A 20,989-nucleotide genomic window follows, 5' to 3' on the forward strand; every position below is an offset into this window, starting at 1 on the left:
GAAGATATTTTATAAGGAAAATCTTAGAAAAGAAGATTCAATGTATAAAGAAGTATACTTCATTATGTATTAATTGTTTCAATATTTTGTATAAACTTAATATGAGTATTAAATTATCAAAATCATTTTTATTTACTTCTTGTTATGGCAAATGATAATTAGCAATCATTTTGTAATTGTTACTTTAGCAAGTATAAGTTTTTCATAAAATACAAAGACCTTTACATAATGTTCATATGGCAAAAGATTGTTAGATATGATAGTATTGTACTCGAATGAGATTCTCTTTAATTAGGACTCACATTGTCATAAATGTACATTAAAACAATTAAAAAATTAAGCACCCGATCATCTTATAAAGATGAATGTATTAAAACTCATAATTATGTATAAACTTGCGTCATTTATAGTAACGTAACAATTATGCTAAAATTTTAATTTTTATAAGATCGATACTCCATTTCAAACAGTTCCGCACTAATTTTTTGTATTTTAATTATTACTAATTCCAATTACTATTTCATTAACTTTTTTTTTACAAACTAAAGATATATTTCCTATTTCTTTAATTCTATTTTATATGTTAATTCTTATATACATATGTTTGCTTATATAAGCTAACAGCTATGTACAAAGTTGGTAACTCACATTAATGGAGTACCGTAAGGACACATCATTTGATTTAAGAATTTATTGCCATAAAATGAGACAATTCGTCCTTCCATGAGTACTTATTTAACTAAGTATCTTTAAATAAAAAGTACAATTACTAGCTTGAGGTAGACCTTGCAACACTATCAAGTAATAAAAACAAATACTATATACCTAGTTAACAGCAGATTTTCTTCACGCCGCTTTCCGGATGTTTCAAATTTTTAACTAAACGACTTTTTGAAAATCAATAGATGGCTCATTTTCTTAATGAACATGTTTGCGAGCAACGAGAAAAAATCTTCGGAATTACGATTAAGAATTAATCTTATCATGATTAATAAAAAATGCTCGTCGGAGGACGTACACTTAGTACCAACTCCTTCGATTACTCATATTTAATTGACAACAATTAATTAAGAGAAATTATAAGAAGAACGAAGAAGAATGCGAAGAGACTCATACAAAAAGAGAAAGAGAGAGAGAGAGAGAGAGAGAGAGAGAGAGAGAGAGAGAGAGAGAGAGAGAGAGAGAGAGAGAGAGAGAGAGAGAGAGAGAGAGAGAGAGAGAGAGCAATCACGCTTCATCTCAAGAAGAAACATTCAAAGATCATTTACTTCATGCTTAAGCTTGAATCACTATTACGCGTGTTGTTTGTCAATCTCACTCTTTTTAGATTGATCATTAAAAAAGGAATAATAATGATATAAAACAAAGAAGAAATTTAAAAACAATTAAACTGCCATTGGCGTTGGTTTCATGTTAGCTACAGCACTCATTCTTCTTACTGGTCCTGCGAATCTCTTTTCGATTTCTTCGAGTGACCTGCCACGCGTTTCCGGTACCCATACATTGACGAAAATTAAACCGATTGCGCAAATGATTCCGAAGAACCAGAAGGTTCCGTATGCGCCGATCAATTCTTTGAAGTCTTCATAAGTTTTCGTCACTACGAAGGTACACGTCCAGTTGAAAGCCGTTGCGATACTAGCTGCCGTACCACGGATTCTAGCTGGTAAGATTTCACCCATCATTAGCCAAGGAATAGGGCCAAATCCTAAGGAGAAACCGATGACGTAAATGATCAGGCTGATCAATGGTATCCATCCGACGTTAGATACGTCTGTATCTCCTGTATTCATATAGAAGTACGAGCCAAGGCTGACGAGTGTAATAACCATGGAAACGCCACTGATGTATAGAAGCATTTTTCGACCGAGCTTGTCTATAACCGCTGCAGCGATGAAAGTCGATAAGAAGTTTACGATACCAACGATTATGGTCGAGATGTTTTCGTCGACTGTGCTACCAGCATCCTGTGTATAAGAAAAAAGAAAATACATATATCTCAAGGTTCTAGAATAAACGAAGTGATAGATGAAAAAGAGAAAACGATCAGATAGATACAAACCTTGAAGATTTGAACGGTGTAGAAGATAACAGCGTTGATACCAGACATCTGTTGAAAGAACATGAGACCCAATGAGATCAAAATGGGTTTGAGGTGATTCGGTTTGAGTAATTCTGTTAGTCCATTCTGAATATCTCTTTCGCTTTCTACATGCAACTCTTCGATCGTCGTCAACTCCTCGGTGATATCTACATTTTTACCGCGTAACCATTGAAGAGACTTGCGTGCTCTTTTCGTTTTACCCTTTGAGATATACCATCTCGGGGTTTCCGGAATTGCGAACATCAATACGAGGAATGGTATTGGTAAGGTACTACCTAGCAATGCAAGGTACCTCCAGTTCAAATACATACCGGCTATGAAACACATTAGAATACCTATAACAAAAATTAGAATAATTTGAAGATGATTATTATTTCACGTTATTTTAATTGCTATTCGGAATAGAACTTACCGGTGTTACCGAAGGCCGTAGGTAACAAACCTAACGAACCACGAACTTCAGGCTGTATCGTTTCACCCAGATAAACTGGTAGTGATAGAGAAGTTATGCCTACGCAAAAACCACAGATGGCTCGACCAATTAGAATCATAGGAATATTTTGAGCCAAACCGATGAGAACCCAAGCTAAAACGAGAAACGAGAAACGAGAAATAGAATATTTATTATACATAATGTATTTTGCGTGGAAATAAACCGAACGAGTTATTACATGACGAATGCCACGATGAATGTCGTATTGCATTTACAAATAGTATTTATGCATGGATACAGTTAAGGGGGGATAAAAATGTAATAAAGTATGGTAACAGTTAGAAAGCAAAAAATTTTTTGCTTAACGGATGGACGGACATAATGCTAAGGTTCGAAATAATATGCCGTTTGCTTTACTAAAGTGCAATATCACTGAGCATAACTCACAGATTTATTATGCATATGTCTGCACGTGGGAATAATAATGTCAACTATATATACACATAAACGAGAACTCGTTCGAATCCTTATAAATATAATGAACTGTTTGATCTATGCTTTCAAGGTTTTAGTAGCCGGACGTGAATCTTAATCTTAATCGTAATTTTCATGAAAAAGGAAAAGAAAAATAGAAAAGATAAAGAATTGACTAACGAGAAAACTTTTCTACGTCAACTTATTACTTAACTTCGAATAATTACAATTAATTTGCGATTTTAATTTAAAGGAAAGGGTAAGCGCAACCAATCGCGACATGGCAACAAATCGCGAGAAAGTATCAAGGTTTATAAACGATATTACGTATTGAGTAATATGTAATTAAGTTCCAAGATAAATATTTAATCAAGCAGGACGAACAAGTAATTCTAAGAAGTAGTTCATTAATTTTTTTTGGTAATTATAAATCAACTGAAACGATTTAATTATTCACGACATGTGCAAAGAGTAATTCATCAATGTGCGAATTTTAATCATTGACAGAGCTTCTGACGATGTATAAACGTCATGAATATTTGTTTTCTTTAAACATCTTGTTCAGAGTGCGGAAATCAGGTTAAATAAAAAGAAAGAAAAGGAAGAAAAACAAACAATAAAAAGAAAAACGAAAGATATAAAAAATGAGTTTTCAATTCGAAACGCTTACCTACGATAAACGGCACTGCAGTTCCAAGAATAGTATTTCTTCTTCCGAAATATTCGATGAAGGGACCTCCAGCTATACCTCCGAAAAGTGCACTCAGAGGCATGATCGATCCGATCCACATACCCTGAAAAAGATCGATTACAAATATTAATTACATATATTCACGTGTACATATATTCAAGTACTGATTATTTATGTCGTAAATGTCATTCACATTATTGTGTGAGTATGCACGTTGTTTCATACGTAAGAGAGTCGTGCGTGAGATATTGTCGTGTCAAAGTAGTCACGTACGCACGTGAGATGACGAAGAGTATAGGATCAATCATTATATCGTCCTTCGAATTTAAATGAAGCCGAAAGAGAGGGGTCAAGGAGGGAAACCCTTGAGATTATTTATTACTATTCAAATAATTGCTATTCAATTTGGTTCTTTTTTCTCTTTTGGATATAATCTTAGTTATAGTTATAAAGAAACGAAAAAAAAACCGAAGCTTTTGATAGTGGGTACGGAATACGAATGAAGACAAAATAATTTATAAGAATTATTAAAGTCGTAATTTGTTTCTACCGATAATCGCGAACACGTGGAAACAATTTGTAATTGTGCACGATATGAGCATAAAAGTTAACTTATGTTATTGTTGTTCATTGCAAATAGTCATCTTCGGGATCGGCGTGTCCATCGATTGGACCAATCGGGTTCGACATCACTGAGGTTCAACATTCGTTCGACCAATCGAATTGTAATCAGGCCATCGCGCCCCTGACCACGCACCAATGACGCACTTAAGGTTAAATTTTTAATCATCTATTGACCTTTCTAATATCGAAGGTTATGCGTATTATACCTTTTGGAATTCTCTATAAGGTTCTCAAAGCATAAGAAAGTGAGATCTCGTTAATAATCTCGAAAAAAAAACGATAATCGTTTATTGATTCTGTAATACATATTACTTGCAACCTTAACCATCGATTTCGAATTTAGAACGATTCCTGATTGCACATGTTTCGTCTGATATAGATCGTTTAGGTATAAATCGATTTAAATCAATTCCATATCAGTAAACACAAGTGTTGATTACGTTAAATGTATCGCAAACAATTTCACTTTTATTAAGAGATAATTTATGAAAAAACTAAATTTATTAGGCTCGATCGACTTTTAGTAACGAAATCGGACTTTTTATTTTTTATTTTATTTTTTGTTTAATTTCTTTTTTTGGAACAATTAAAAGAAAATTGATTATGGTGATCATTATTTGACAATAAAATTCATAAAATGTAATTTTATAAATTTTCCAATCGAAGAAATATTATTATCGAAGAAAAAATGTTATAATCAGGGGAATATTTGAAAACATACGTGCTTGAATACGTATTTGAGAACCTTGAACATATGACGCTCATGAAAGTAGGATCATGTCTTAATGTACATATTTAAATAAAATATATATTCGATATTACAAGTTACTTATCGGAGCACGTATGTTTAGAAATATTTTCCCATATGATGTGATTTTCTTTTTTTATCTAAACCCTTGGTAATGTAATTTTTAATTTTAAAACGTTTTCAAAGAGTTTTCTCTCATAAAACGATGACTAAATATATAAGTTACGATCATTGCTGCATTCATTGTTCATCATTTAATCTACATACATGTAGGTATTTGATAATCCAATGATATTAACATGTAATACATAAACATTATTACTCACCATTTGTTTAGTAACTTCAAAAGTCATCTCGGTCTCATTGCTTTGCATAGAAACAAGGGCTGGCGAGGTGTAGGAAGTCGAATATCCAACAACAAGGGAACCCAATGACAGTGTTAAAGCTGCCAATATCTTTAAAAACACAAAAAAAATATTTTATTTAAAAAGTCGTTCACAGGTACACACACAGACACATATTTAAAACTAAAGTTTCTGTCTTCTTCTTATCTTTTTCCTTCATTTCTATTATTTTTTTTTACATTGGAAGTATTATCGTAAACACTTATAATTGTTAGGAACGATTAAGACAAGCACATAGGAAATTAAGTCGTTTTAAATTTGTAACTTCCTCGTGTATATCGTCGATAATATAATCGAAGGATGTTGTAAACGATACATTTATTTTCTCAACATTATCATCTTCTTTTTTCTCGTACCTGAGTAAAAATGGCCTTCGGTTCTGGCGTGTTTCCTGGCACTTCTATATTCACGTGAGTATCAGCTCGCATAAGAATTTTCATGGTTACAAGTATTTAATTCCTTCTACGCTGTCTTTAAATTGATCCAATCGAAAGTAGAACACGTTGATGTATTAAATACACTTTCGTATCTTCTTATACGTCTTATTATTAATAATAATAATTATTATTATTATTATAACAACAACAACAATACTAATAATAATTATAATAATAAGAACAACAACAACGATAATAGTAATAGTAATAGTAATAATAATAATAATAATAATATCAAAAAAAAAAAAAAAAGTGTAATAATAGTAAGAAGAAGAAAAAAAACGAAACGATAAAAGGTAAAAGATCACTAATCCGCAACAGCAACGAGAACCGATAATACTCGAAATGAAAGAATATGCTTGTCGGCGATTCAAAAGAATCAAGAAAATTACTATCCGAGCGGAAGTTATCGGTGTCAACGGTATAATATAAGCTATTGACACTCGTGGATTGCCGGGTGGTTCTCCTCGTTTATATAGAGGCAATATGCTCTCTTGGGGGGGAGGCAGCCCATCCCTTCTCTTTTACAGTAAGTCACTGCAAGGTCTGTCGTGTTTCATTCGCGAAGTCTAACAAGTTGTACGCACGCTCGTTCACGATTTCGATTTATTTGTTAGAATCATATTCAACATAGGATTATCAATTTTAGATAAAATTCTTTTCTGTTGTTTCAAAAATAGAATCATATGTACTTTTTTTGCTTTTAGAATACTTCTTCAATAAACCTGTCTTCTTTCTCTTTCGAAGTTTATCAATAGTAATAGTAGTAGTAGTAGTAGAGTAGTAGAGTAGTAGTACTAGTATAGTAGTAGTAGCAATAATAGTAGTAGTAATTCTTTTAAAGGAAAGTTACCGACAGAAAAACTTTCGCGTATACAAGAGTGGGGAACTAGTTTATTACGTGAAATAATCTAAAAGATACTTTCGAAAACAGGGATACGTTGTTTTTTTCGAATTTTCGAACTTTCGCTTGTAATATAAAATTAAATCTTTTTGTATGATTTCGAATTTTTCTTAATCTATCTTATCTTTTAAATCTATTTTATTTTTGATAATTTTATGATTTGATATGATATGAAATGAAATAATGGACTTTAAGTTTTGATTTTATGCTAAAAGTCAAACTATGAAAAAAACTAAGATATAATATCATTCTCTTTCTATTTTATTATTTTCCTTTTTAATCGACCACATTCAATCGTCGTCGATTGTCCAAGAAAAATAAGTGGATATCAATGATTTAGGGTATGGTGTGTTCAAATTAAAAAAAAAAAAGTACTGCAAAAAAGAACACCTTGGGAATCATCATATTACTCAAGCAAGGTTAGCAGCGTAACACAAGGTATTGTAAATGACAAGTCGTTTGTCGGGAGGCGCTGTCTCTCTTTTGTAGTATCTCGTTATTGCAAGAATAAACGTGACACGTGTGCAAAGGCCCAACGAAGTAATTGTAGTTAGATGATTAGAATAGCGAGTGTGAAGACAAGTGCACCCTTTTTTAAAGACTCATCTTTTTTAAGTGCACCCGTTTCTTTTTTTCTATTAATACATTTTCTTTTTCTTATGTATTATCTAAGACACATCGAGATCGAATATTAGACAATTAAGATAAAAGAGAAGAGAGTTTGAAAAAGAAAAAAAATTACATTCATCCGGTTTCACGTCATATTTTTTTTTTTATTGGTAAAGATTTTTTATAATATTTTCGTATTTATTCATTTTTTTCTTCAATTGTTTATTTAAGCAGTATTCATTGACCTGTCGTTTGCAACAACCTCGTGTCGGTCTATCGCGAGAATCTAGTAAGTGAATCAAAAAATGGATCAAGGATTGCAGCCATCCTTGAGACTTTGACGTGAATAGTACGAGATCGCTAAAGGATTAATGGGATATAGTTTCAAAGACAATAAACATACCGCGAAAACCATGGAAACTACGTTCTTAGTATAGTTCAATGCCTTTGGAATGTTTTACATTTTTTTGTTTTCAAAAGCTTTCTTTCTTTTTTTTTTTTTCTTTTTTCTTATTCCAATCAATTAAGATTTATTATCTATAAAATGTTGATTACGCGTAAAAATCCCTGATTCTCTTCTGCATGGTATGTATCCATGGCGGACCACATAAACGCTCGTACTACTTAAAGGTATTTGATTTTTTTCTTAAGATTTCATTGGTATCAACTTTTCGATTAGCGATCATTTCCGTAGGTATTTTGTGGTAAAAGTTCTTTCTTTTTCTCTTTTTTTTTGTGAAATTAGAAACTTTTTTATGTTTGTTCTGCTACGTATTAAAAGAAAAATTATTTGAAAAGATCAAGTATTTTTAATTATCAATCATCAATCATCAATCATATAATCTTTAACCTTTTTGTTTCGAATAGCATATATATATATATCCTTGAAGAATGGACACTTAAATACGTAGAGTACGTATATATGCCATCGCAAAATTGACGCTCAAATACGAATAACGTATCGAACATCGTAATTCGTAAGCGCTCTATACATCAGTGTCAACGTCAAATACGACACATTATTTCACAAGTGCGCCGGAGCAAGAAAATTAATATACATTAATCAGTTAATCGTTATCAATATTTTAATTTGCAAACACATATGTTTTCGTATATAAACATTTATATCGTTCAAAGAAATTAATTTTAGATTTTGGTCATAAAATACAAAATGTGAGAAATCTTTCGAATTTATTAATTAATTATCGAATTAATTACTTTTGCATAACGAACATTCGTAGTAAATAGTTTCCATAGTGGCCTATTTCTGTAATTTGCGGCGTGCGGGTCTCGTAAAAAGATACTCATGCGAAGGTTTCTAGTAATGAGAAAGCTTTATCTTGATTAAATAAAATCCTATTATGAAACTTAGTAGCCCGATCCTTATTATTTCTTTTTTATTCATTCTATTCTTATTTCATTTTCAAAAGAAATTTTATGTGAGATTGAAAAAAATTATTCCACTCTTTTCGATTTTATAACCGTGAATATAGCCTTTGAGATAACGATATTGTGCGATAAACACTTGTTCTTTTACATCTCTCTTTTGTTTCATTAATATCTTCATTAGAAGTTTATACATGTAAATATTGTAATTTATTACAATTATTTTCATTTTTAATTCTTCTATCGACAATGTTCTCAGACAATCATGTTTTAACGAACAAATTCTCTGTACTTTTATCTCGAAAAGAATTATAAAAGATATCAAATGAATACAGATATCGATTACTTTGTTTCCAAGGATACGTTGAACTCGATTCATCTCTTTCGTAATTTTCTTTTCTTTTCTTTTTCTTTTTTTTTTTTCATATGAAATGTATCCAAAAGTTTGTTATCTTGTGAAGGAGAAATCGACGATAAAGTAGAACATTAACACATTAGCTGGGATAATGTGTTACACTCGTCATAAATATTGAACTTCTCTCACGATAAAAGAATAAATAAATCATTTCTTTTTCATTCCGATTAAAAAGAATAGATAAGACTACTATTAGACATTTATACTTTTTTACGATACATTAATTTATCCAAAGCTTTTTGCCAATATCAGATATTCCCGATTAACAGTTTAAACGAAATATATACACATATATTAATAATTAATAATAATAATAATAATAATACACACTTACCTGTTTGATGAAACGTTTCGATGACAGTTCTTGATCCTTTTGAAATTGTGATGGTGGTAGACGCTCCACTTCCAGCGTCCCATCTTTATCTTTCTCTTCCTGAGTAGTAGTCATCAGTCCTTTTATCGTAGGCTCGTGGGGATCCTTAGCCAACAATGGATCGATCTGTTTATAATCGGCGTCGAGACCTTTGTCTAAAGGATCATAGATCCTTGGCCCAGGAAGAGTTTTCTGCGATTGCTGATTGTTGAAAAGCTGATGATTGTTTTTTAGATTTTCGACATAATAACGATTTGCTGACAAGCTGTTGCTACCGCTTAGTGATTGTTTTTTCTCGACGAGAAGGGCTGTTTGGCTGTTGAAAGGACTTGCGTTTGTTGCGAGAGTCGCATTCGAGGCACAATCCAATGTTATACCCGAACTCGTTGTCGAAGATCTCGCGATCGACGGGACCCTCGTATAATAATTGGGCGAAACGTTGCGCTCCTGAAAGAAAAAATATTATCGATTTTGAATTAAATGATTTTATAAATGATATAATTTTTTAAATGAGAATACGTGATAACAGCAGCATGTTTCTCACACAATGAGATATCTAAAGATTTTGAATGACAATCTAAATTTACGTTGAATCAAATTTATGCAGAAAATTAATAAATTCGTGCCATGTATCATGATAGTAGAGGATGCTAAAAAAAATTGTTTATAATTATAAGGAACATAATAATTTCCTTTATATTTGTATGATTATATAATTTATGATTATATATTATTATATAATGTTCCTATATATTTGTATGATTTTTAACAATTTTTTTATATTGTTTTTCTAACGATAAAAATGTAAGGGAAATCATGCTTCTTTTTGCAGGATTGGTTACAACAATTTATAAATTTTATAATCGTCAATCTTCATCTCATTTTGTAATCAATAATTGATGCGTCACGTAATATCATTGTTACGTCTTTCAGATCTACCTTCTCTCATTTTTATTACGTATCCTTAGGACGAATATTAGCTAATTAAGCTAATTTCATTGATCTAATACGCATTGAGAATGAATGAGTTATGATTTTTATATCGCTATAGTTGAAACTGGAAAGATCCAGAAGAAATAGACCAAACTGGATGGTACTGGACTTGAACTGTTTTATTTTGCGATAAACTCACACTATCGGTATATGACGTAAACAGATTTACGTAAAATTGTACAATGGAGGAGAATGGAAAAAAATTTTAAGAAGTACGAGTCAAACGAAAAAGAACAAATCTCGCGATCGCAAAGATTAAATTTGATGAAAAGATAAAAAAAATAAATAAAAAAGGAAAATTAATACGACGAAAACGTAATAATAAAAATGACATGAAGTACCTTTATAACGTTTCCCTAAGTGTTCCTTTCCAGAAAAGGAAGACCAATTGCTTTAAAACACTTATCGAAAAAAGTTTTCTTCTTGAATAATTCAACTTTCGAAAGGGTATCTTTCTTCTCGCATTTGTTATTACACGAGGAACTTCGATAGACCAACGGATAAACTTCTTGTTCGAACGTTGAAGTGCAAACGCGAAAGAAAAGAAAAAAAGAAAATAGAGAAAAAAGGATCGTTCGAATTTGGATGTTCACAATAACACAGTAACACACTGTAGCACAGTGGTCACTTTGTTGAGGGGATGAAACGCCAATGTTCCAGTATTTATATGGTAGACGTTTATCAAGAATTCTATTGTAAGGAGGGAAAAAGAGCCAGAGAAGAAGAGAAAGAAGGAAAGGAAAACAAAGTGGGAGAAATAAGTTCATGTCCACTATCAACGAAGGCAATGACGAAAAGTAATGGGCAAAGAATCGAGCCGCAATGCTTACTGTAAGATTAGATGACTTTTAGCCCGGCTATTGATAACCTTTGATGAACTTTGTGACTAAACTTTGAATCTTTTACTCTTGCGAATTGTTTTCGTTAAACTTTTTTGTCTCTTATGCGTATATTAGGGCTATATACTGCGCTATGGATCTTTTATGAAAATTCTGGACGCTGTCCATCACGCAGAGAGGAGCGAAGCGATCACGTGATTTGCCACGATTGTGTTTACTTCTTGTTAGATTTTTCGAAAGTAATGAGATATGAATACCAATATGATTGCTTGTATCGGTCCATTTATTCGATCGATTATACTATAGAATATATAACAACGAGTCTGTATTACGAAAGAAAGATATAATTTTTTTCGTATACGATATTGTAGACTTTTATGATCGAACTTCTTGTACTATGCGAATAGAAATAAGAAAAAGATCTTATATAAACGCAGTTATTTCGTAAATATGGAAAATTAATTATTTAATCATCATTTTCGATTAATAATTAACTATTGAAGTTCTTATCGTCGTAAAATTAATTTTTTTTTTCTATACATTTTTTTTCTTTTCTTATTTCCTGATACCAACATTGACATAGCATTGACATTAAGTATTATAAGTCAATTAAAATGATAAGTAAAATGAAAATAATTTTACGAATTCGAAAATAGTTTTGTAATAATACGTAGAATAAAATAATTCAATGATTTACAGTGAGTTTATGAAATATTCGTTCAATGGTTTACGACGTTTTAATAATAAAAATATTCTATGATTTAATCATCTATTAAATAGTTCAACAACGATTTCCGGATTAATTCAGTAGTACTATACGGAATATTTAGTATATCATCTATGTAATAATTGATTAATGTGAATTTAAATATTGAGAAATTTCTTTGTAAACATATGATACGTAGTAATTCGAAATGAATTTTTGTTTGCTATTTAAAATTCGTAAAAATTTAATCGCTCTATAATATCTTCTAAAAATATTTCACTTCATATGTTTATTCATATTTTTTTGTTATCATATATGCGTAGGAAGCGATTTCTTATATTTGATCATCTGTTGTCGAACTTCTTTCAGTAGTAGCGTCAATGTTATGTCAATGGTGGTATCAGCGAAGTTCACTATGTGAACCGTACGTTGATCAAATTACACGTGATAAAGAAAAAATTCGTGTTAACTGCGTATACGATGCAATACATTGAAGTTTTCATTCGGTTGAAAAATATTCGTATTTACGCGAATCAATTGATAATCGATACATCATCTATCGAGATTTGAAACTCGCGCGTTTCTTGCAACTGTAAAACGTGGAAAAACATTACATCAGCTGAACGTGTATTATATAGAAATATATATAAATATATATATATATATATATAAATATATATATATATATATATATATATGTATATATATATATATTTCACGGAGGACTTTCTAAATAAATATCGAACTTGATAGGCAAGTTGGAGAACAAACTATCTATTTATCTCGGCTGACGGTAGAAATTCATAAATCGGTTGTAAAATCTGTAAATATGTAATACATCGACTTTCATGTTGATACAGTAATATTTACATACATATATATTTTCATTTTGTGTGTGTGTGTGTGTACATATATACATAAAGATTTTCGATAACATATGAATAATCCGAAATAATTTCGAGAAAAAAGTTCATCTTCAGGAACAAATGCGATCAAGATGAATCATGTGAATTATCATATATATGTGTTAATATATTAATATAGAGGAAACGAGAAATCCATTATTGTCTATTTGTCACGAGAAACGAGCGGCGGTGCTAATGCGATCTATCCTCGTCCAATATTCCGTGAAATCGAATAAGTACGAGAAAACGGTATGATCAAGCACGTCATAGAAAAGTATCGTCGTAAATCAGATAACTGGTATTGTTGGATATCTTACTCCCACTACAACGATTCATTCTATACGTATTGTTTCACGCAAAGGAAATGAGCGAGACTTGTTGTTTTCCTATTTTTGTCATTAGATTTACGATCTATCTTTGTTGAGTGTTCATAATAGAGATGAAAAGACGGGCCATATGCTCATGAAACGATCTTATAACGATTTCACTTTTATTCCATGTTCTTGGCACGCGTAATGAAGCACTAGCACGTGCTACAAAGCATGATGATATTCTATACGAATAAGATTGTTCTGATTCTCTCTCTCTCTCTCTCTCTCTCTCTCTCTCTCTCTTTGATATTTTTATTTTTTAATGAAAATGTAATTTTCAAAAGTTGACATTTATCTACGTGCATATATCATCCAATCTATTTCAATGTATACTTAGTAAAAGATTGTTGACAAGAAAAGTGACATTTCTCCAAAATGATTTATATTTTAAAAATTGCGCATTTAAAGTAATAAATTTATATTAACTCATATCTCTATAAAAAAAATTGGAAATATCAAACAAATTTGTACAAATAATTGAACGAAAATATCTAATTATAATACGTGACGTATTAATAATGCGTCATATATATATTACGCGATGTAATATATATGTAAATACAAGTGTTATTAAAAAATGTGTGTCTGATTGATTATCAAATATGAATTAATGTATATTGCGTTACTGGAAATGGATAAAACACCTTTAAAACTATTGACATGTAGAAACATGATGCACTTAGTAGTAACGATGAATTATCAACTCATTTGTAAATTGCGGTTCGTGAATTGTAATTAATTCATTCGAAGAATATCTAATACACTATGTCTTTATTAAATCTTTTTAGCATGCAATTTAGTTTAGAACTTGGGATACACGTGACATTTTTTTTTTACAGAAACATATTTCGTTAAGAATTTGTAGTTAACATAAAAATTGTCGAAAAGAAATCTCTGTTTTGTAGCCAGGAAAATAGCGACAATAATATAGTTGTGCTTTTCTTAACGATATTCCATCAAGGTAAATCATTCGAAAAAGAAGAAGAAAAAAAACCAACAAACGAACGAATGAACGAATGAATGAAATAAGAAAGCAGGGTAAATAAAAGGACGAAAAGGCAAATTGCAGGGTGTGCATCGAAAGCTATCTCTCTAATAATGTGTGGCACGCGGCAATGTACTCAGACAAAATGTTCTCTTAATTTTTTATTTATTTATTTATTTTTTCATCAAAGAGAGAAATTTTATTTATTTATTTATTTTTTCATCAGAGAGAGAAAGAGAGAGAGAGAGAGAAAGAGAGAGAGAGAGAGAGAGAGAGAGAGAGAGAGAGAGAGAGAGAGAGAGAGAGAGAGAGAGAGAGAGAGAGAGAGAGAGAGAGAGAGAGAAAGATAGATCTTTTCCGTCCGAGACACCCTAATCTCCGATAATATGACATCTCTTTTATAAATATCTTCCCTCTTGAATCCTTCCATTAATATATTTTTATATTTCACATCGTCATTGATATCAACGCGAAATATAAAACGACTTTTTTTTGTCTTCTATTTTCTTTTTTTTTCTTTTTTTCTTTGTTCGTTTTCTTTTTCTTTTTTTTTTTTTCTTTTTTTTTTTTCTTTTACTATCGCAGCAGGACAACAAACTACTTGGGCGGATTTCTATGCGTTGAAGAAGCAGGGTAACTTGATTTAGACATTAGAGCACAATTGATGACGTACCAGCGGCGTAGATGTTTGCGGCTCTTGAAGCATTTTAGCGCTGCGTCCATGACAGTCAACGTAGTCATGAGTTGGTTGCACTGAACTCATTTTCGAGTATAATTTTTTAAAATTACTTTAAAAAATAGCTTGATATTTATATATTTATATATATATATATATATATATATATATATATATATTACACGGATGCGTATTTAATATATTTATATATTCGATTCGTTGTTCAGATGATAGAAATGATTCTTGGAATATATACACGAGTACGTGTATAATAGACTCTTATAGCCGATTCGTTGTTAGATGATAGAACTGATTCTTTGATATTCGAAAAGTCTATCTGTGTCTAACGGTTGTCACGATCTGACTGAGAGATGCTGTTTGAACTTCACGATTCAGACGCGTAGAAGATGTGCGAACTAGTCTCAAGTTTTACTCTACGTATTTGGAATATTGAAAATTGCAGCCATTTATGATTCTTTGGAAGCTAACTAATCGGGGGCTGAACGAAATGACTTAAGACCTATTTGTATAGTAATTTAAGTTACGGCACGGACGATCATTATTTGCATCTGTCTACCAATGCATCGGGCTTTGATTTATTATGTTGAAGCTTAACAAGTCGTATACATATGTATTCAACGATAAGTTCTTTCTCGGGGAAACAAACGTGTTAAAAGATCAGATAACTTCGTAACCTATTGTATTGCTTTTTCTTTGTGTTCTTTCCCTTCTTCCGTTCTTCTTTTTTATTTTTGTCTTTTTTGTTTCTTTTTTGTTTTTCATTAAAAATAGAAGAGAAACAGATGAAACCGGTATTGTGCGGATCTGCCAATAACTTTTCTGCATTCTCACTAAAATGTGACTTCAAAAGGCGACTCACATCAATTCCAATGTTAGGCAACCCGTTGTACAAGCGAGCAAATGTGTACAACTAGTTCCAGGCGCAACGATATTACAATGATCTATGATATAATTAACGTCTAAAAGAGTGAATGTGTGTATTTATGGAAAAATGTGTCAATGAATTTTGTGATTGACAAGATAAGAAAAAGAAAGTTGTACAAATAACGATAAATAAAAAATTTTGTATACTATTTTGAAAGTTTACAGGCAAAGATCTTCTAACCTTTCGAACTTGCATGTTTTTTAAGGTGATGTAATCGTTAATCGATATGCAATACAAAACAAAAACATAAGCAAATAAAGCTAAAGAAACGATCGCTGCAAATAGATAAAAGAAAGCACGCCACGAATTGTTAAATGAAAAAGATTTATAATTAATTAAAGTATGAATGTGACAGGTAATGATTGATGTTTTTAAGTTTGTGAATTTCATTCTCGCATGCGATGAATGTTCCCTTTCTGCTACCTACCGTCGTTATAGAAAAAGAAAAAAAAATAGTAGATATAAAATTGTGGAAATAGGTCCGAAGAGATATCGATAAAGCTAATGATAACAATCACACACAATAATGTTTATTAAATTTTTCTTGAGTGTTACATGTATGTTTTGCCTCTTTCTTTTCGAAAAAATGAAACTTGCGATAGGAGTTGTGAACGACGAGTCTGCCGCAGACAGTCTTCTGTAAGATCATCTTCAAACTTCGAAGTTAATTGTTAATATAATTATGCTTAAAGCATTTGCCAAATTTGTCCGTAGGAATTAATCTTTTTTTATATGATAAACACATTAAGATCATATTTCTTACATCTTCTACAAGTCGAAATTACAAACGTTCGAATAATTAACGTATTAGTAAAAATGATTTTTTTTTGTTTTTTTTTTGTTTTTCTTTTTTAATCAAAAATACAAACAAGACGTATGATTAATAACAGCAACAGGAAACGAGAGAAAAGGATCAAAAGATTCAGCGAAGTACAAAAGTGATACTTCTTCTCGAACGAACTTCTTCGTTCGTACATCAAAAAGGTACATATGTACGAAATTTTCAGATACAATATCGTCTTCTCTTTCCCATACACCTGCTAAACACCTGCTAATCAAAGAAAGATTATTATGATCTCGGAAAAAGTACGTAAAACGACTAATTTTGTTAAGTTAACGTAACTAAAAAATAACAAAATAAATAAATGAAGAAGAAAACCAAAAAATGTAAAAAATGCACGTGTCAAATTTTCGCGCGGTCGAACTAGTTCGTAGTTTCAAAAATGACGCTAGAGGTCGTTGCGAAAAAAGAGGAGGGAAAAGGTAGAGCGGATATCTTCTCGGCGCGAGCTAATAGCGGGTTTTTCGTTTTGAAAGCAAAGGTTGCTTCGCGCGCGCATGCGCATTGCATCGCATCTTTCAAAAAGAATCGATATTTGTCATGCGCACACGTTACGTATATAAGCTCGTAAATGAGCGTGACGAGTTATTGAAGAGAAATGGGAACAAAGAGGAAAGAGACGAAGTACATCGAAGAGAAGTACGCGCATTTTATCGAACATGCCGTATCGTGAATTTCAAGAGTAAGGAAAAATAAAGGAAAAAAGAATGTAAATCGTCATGAAAGGTAAAATGATTTTAGTTGTTTGAATGTACGTCACACGTTGTATAACAAACGCTTGGTTCGGTACGATTCGGCTCGGCTCGGTTTAGCTCGATTCTCGTAAAAATATAATCTACGATAAGACAATCGTACAAAAGAAAATGGAAAGAAAGAAAGAGAGAGAGAGAGGGAGAGAGAGAGACAGATAGAGAGAGAGAGAGAGAGAGAGAGAGGGAGAGAGAGAGAGGGAGAGAGAGAGAGGGAGAGAGAGAGACAGATAGAGAGAGAGAAAGAGAGTGTACGAGCCACTCTCTTTCTCTGTCTGACATACATTTACGTTAGTAATCATCCATCTTATCGATAATTCGACGACGCGTCAACGAGGATAATTCGTGTATATTTGTCAGAATTTGTTTGAAACGCGTTAGTAAATATATCGTCATTACGGAAAGGAAGATTGGATATGTAATACCATCAATGTATCTATCCGAGGAACGAGATCAATAAAATAAAAGAAGCGCAATATTTATGCGCTGCAAAATATTCGAAAGGAAAAATAAAGAAAAATTAAAGAAATCCAAAGGACAATGTGTTTGCATGTATATCAGTAAGAAAGGTAAAAAAATAAAACTTATGTTGCGGACTCGAGGCTGAGAACACGATCGCCGTTGTTGTGTCAGTGGCCGCATATCATGGAACTTTCCAGAAGCTTAGAGAAGGAGAAAGAGGAACGAAGATGGAACGTTAGCGGCAGCCGTGAACCGATCAAGGATAAAGGAAGAATGAACAAGAACAAAACAAGAAAGCCAGGTGTATATATGAGAAAAACGTATACTGACCGCATGGAAAATAAAATGATTTTTTATAAATAAATTCAATGATAAAAGAAAGAATGTTTAGAAATGAAGCGAGAAATGAAGCATTATGGAGAAATAAAAAGAAATTTAAAAAAAAATAAAAAAAAAAGATGAAAAAAGAGAAAGGACATCGTGTGTAGGGTAAAGTAAGCTTCGCTTACCTTCGTTTTTGCGAAGGGCACTAGGCACAGGGGCCATGGTTGCATGATTTGTCTTCTCTGCGTGCTAGACGGCATCATGTTTTGCGTTGTAATGCCGGCTCTGTTTTTCAAACGGCTATCTGTCACCATGCACCGTCGTTGTAGTATTCAATCAATTACAAGTATCGGTGAACGTGTAGTAGTATTCGTCGTTGTCCTCACTCTCTCTTTCTCTTTCTCTCTCTCTCTCTTTAGATCGTAATATCGTGTGATTTCTCAATGAAACAGAACCAATATCGAAGTTCTCCTTGTATCTGTCAGTGGTAGATGCTACACGTAATAGATGAGATATATAAAAGGGGATGGTACTTGCGCAGTAACTACCAAAATGCCCCTATCGGTCCAGGATGTAACTGCATTTGTCTGCTTTCTATCTTTCAATTTTGTTACGACAGAGCGTGCGCATACTCAATACACGTGGCTTTGTTATGACAACAAAAAATTATTATCCGCTAGCTACCGATTACTGTAACTGTTGTTATCCTCCTTCTATCGATCCCACTTTCTTCTTTATTATAATCAAAGTGTCTCTAATCACAGTTGAATCAGAAATTTCTTGACGATGGTCTATATTGTGATATGTTGTTTGGTACGTTACTGTTCAACCCTCGTGATGCGATACCAGGAACGTCTAAAGTCTAAATGACGCCTCGTGGCGCCTATACTGTGGTAACTACCTCGCTTTACCACCACCACAACCACCAGCACCGCCACTACCACCGTTCGTTATAGTCGCCTTACGGCGATTGCTTCCTCTATATTTTACTGCTGCCTGCACTCCTCTCGACCAGCTGCTATAGTTATGTCTATTCTTGTCTTAATTTTCTCTATCCTTCTTTTCACTACTATTTCTTTTGAATTTTTTCTTTCTGGAATCGTAAAAAGTCAATATTCCATCTACTCTATCTTCTACTTTCTTACTCCTTAAGATTATTTTCTTCAATGAAACTCAATGAAGAATTTATTTCGGCGCGAAATTCAAAGTACGTCTCGATAATCAAATACGATTAATAATTTATTGTATATATTTATCGCGGTGGTCACACCGATGAAAGGATACTATGCACGTGTTATTACTCGTATGTTTTTGGAAGGTTTGCTAATCAGATCGGGGGGTTTGTCTCTTTTATATAGACGCCGTTGCAGACGCAAGCACCGCCCACTTCTTTTCTTGGGGCGCGTTCCTGACCGTATGGTGGGGATAGAAGCGAGCCACGACGACCCGACGTTGGGAGTCGCGTGAATTACCCGCGGATTGGAAACCGTGTTATGTCGATTTTACATATGTGTATATGTGTATATGTGTATATATATATATATGTATATATAAATAACATTTGATCTAATCAAATCATTCTATGGAATAATTCATCAATAATATAATCCATATTTACGAAGTGGTTGCATCAATGGTCGAAACTTGCACATTGGGTTCATTTTTCTCTTCATCCTTCCTTAAAATCTATATTTTCGATATGGTCATATGTTGTTACGCGCGTCAGGTCTCGTATATATTCATTTATTTGGACGAAGTGATTTTATGGGCATGCGCGAGAGACAAGCACGTCCTCTTGCTCCTTCATATTCCTCTCCACGTTCCTTCACCCATTCTATTTGACTTTTGATATATTCGTCTGTTCTTTACTCTATGTAGACGAACCTGTCGTGAAATGTGGTCTTTAGCCGGAAAGGAAGAAATAAGAACAAAACCAACAAAAAAACAAGATATTATTACGTATTACTATTTGCCTACCTAATCATGATGCAATCTATTTATCTACAGAGATATATTTCTTTACATGTTAAACCATTAAAAGTTTTAAACACGAAGTAAAATTTTTTTTTTCTTCTATAGAAAATCATATATCCAATTGTATTTTTCTAAAAAAAAAGAGACCTATCATACGAAGTTTCTTATCTGAGAAAAAAAAAAAAAAAAAAAAAAAAAAAAAAAAAAAAAAAAAATAAAAAAAAAAGAATAAAAAAAGAAAACAGAAAAACGAGAAGAAAAAAACAGGAAAAGGAAAAGAAATAACAAGAAATGTTATTCTGTTCATTACATCTGTCCAAAGATGAGAAGAAACAGAGATAGCAAAATGGTGATCTTTCGTTCAAATCACGATTATCTCTACGATAAAAGGGACAATTCTTTTAATGACTAATTGATGATAAGCCGAATATAATACATCGAAAGCATATCGATTATGAGAAACCAAGTATATTCGAACGGTGACGATAGTAACAACTTCTCAGATCTCCCGTAGAAGGTTCGAGTCGTTCGACCTCGTTCGGCAACGTACTCGTCCGTATACAGTCGCCAGACTTGTCTTTCCCTTTCTCTATCTTTCTCTCTCTTTCTCTCTTTC

General features: G+C 32.3%; 2 protein-coding genes across 7 annotated transcripts in view; one reads left to right on the forward strand and one right to left on the reverse strand.

The window, feature by feature from the left end:
* The window catches only part of LOC124952571 (RING-box protein 2), a 31,129-nt gene that overhangs the window by 1,211 nt on the left and 8,929 nt on the right, over positions 1-20,989 (forward strand). The window lies entirely within an intron of this gene.
* LOC124952569 (facilitated trehalose transporter Tret1-like) lies at positions 46-19,729 on the reverse strand. Of its 5 annotated transcripts, XM_047502636.1 has the most exons (8): positions 18,585-19,729; positions 15,075-15,114; positions 9,564-10,049; positions 5,401-5,529; positions 3,682-3,805; positions 2,517-2,690; positions 2,063-2,439; positions 46-1,967 (listed from the first exon to the last, which is right to left on the reverse strand). In XM_047502636.1, the coding sequence occupies exons 2-8, from the start codon at positions 15,105-15,107 to the stop codon at positions 1,386-1,388; spliced, it is 1,905 nt and encodes a 634-aa protein (XP_047358592.1). In that variant the 5' UTR covers positions 15,108-15,114; positions 18,585-19,729; the 3' UTR covers positions 46-1,385. The 5 variants fall into 5 exon arrangements, with proteins under 5 accessions (XP_047358592.1, XP_047358590.1, XP_047358591.1 ...); XM_047502634.1 differs by lacking the exon at positions 15,075-15,114; XM_047502635.1 differs by lacking the exon at positions 18,585-19,729 and having other exon boundaries at positions 15,075-15,179.

This window comes from Vespa velutina, chromosome 10 (assembly GCF_912470025.1).
Source record: "Vespa velutina chromosome 10, iVesVel2.1, whole genome shotgun sequence".
In the NCBI taxonomy this organism is placed as follows: Eukaryota; Metazoa; Arthropoda; class Insecta; order Hymenoptera; family Vespidae; genus Vespa; species Vespa velutina.

Bases quoted from the DNA above. Each gene is read 5' to 3' on its own strand.
- LOC124952569 (XM_047502634.1), bottom strand. From the start codon at position 18,713: ATGGTGACAGATAGCCGTTTGAAAAACAGAGCCGGCATTACAACGCAA. The intron at 2,691-3,681 runs GTAAGCGTTTCG...TTCTCGTTTTAG, and splicing joins TGCAGTGCCGTTTATCGTAG to CTTGGGTTCTCATCGGTTTG. The intron at 1,968-2,062 runs GTTTGTATCTAT...TCTTATACACAG, and splicing joins ACACCGTTCAAATCTTCAAG to GATGCTGGTAGCACAGTCGA.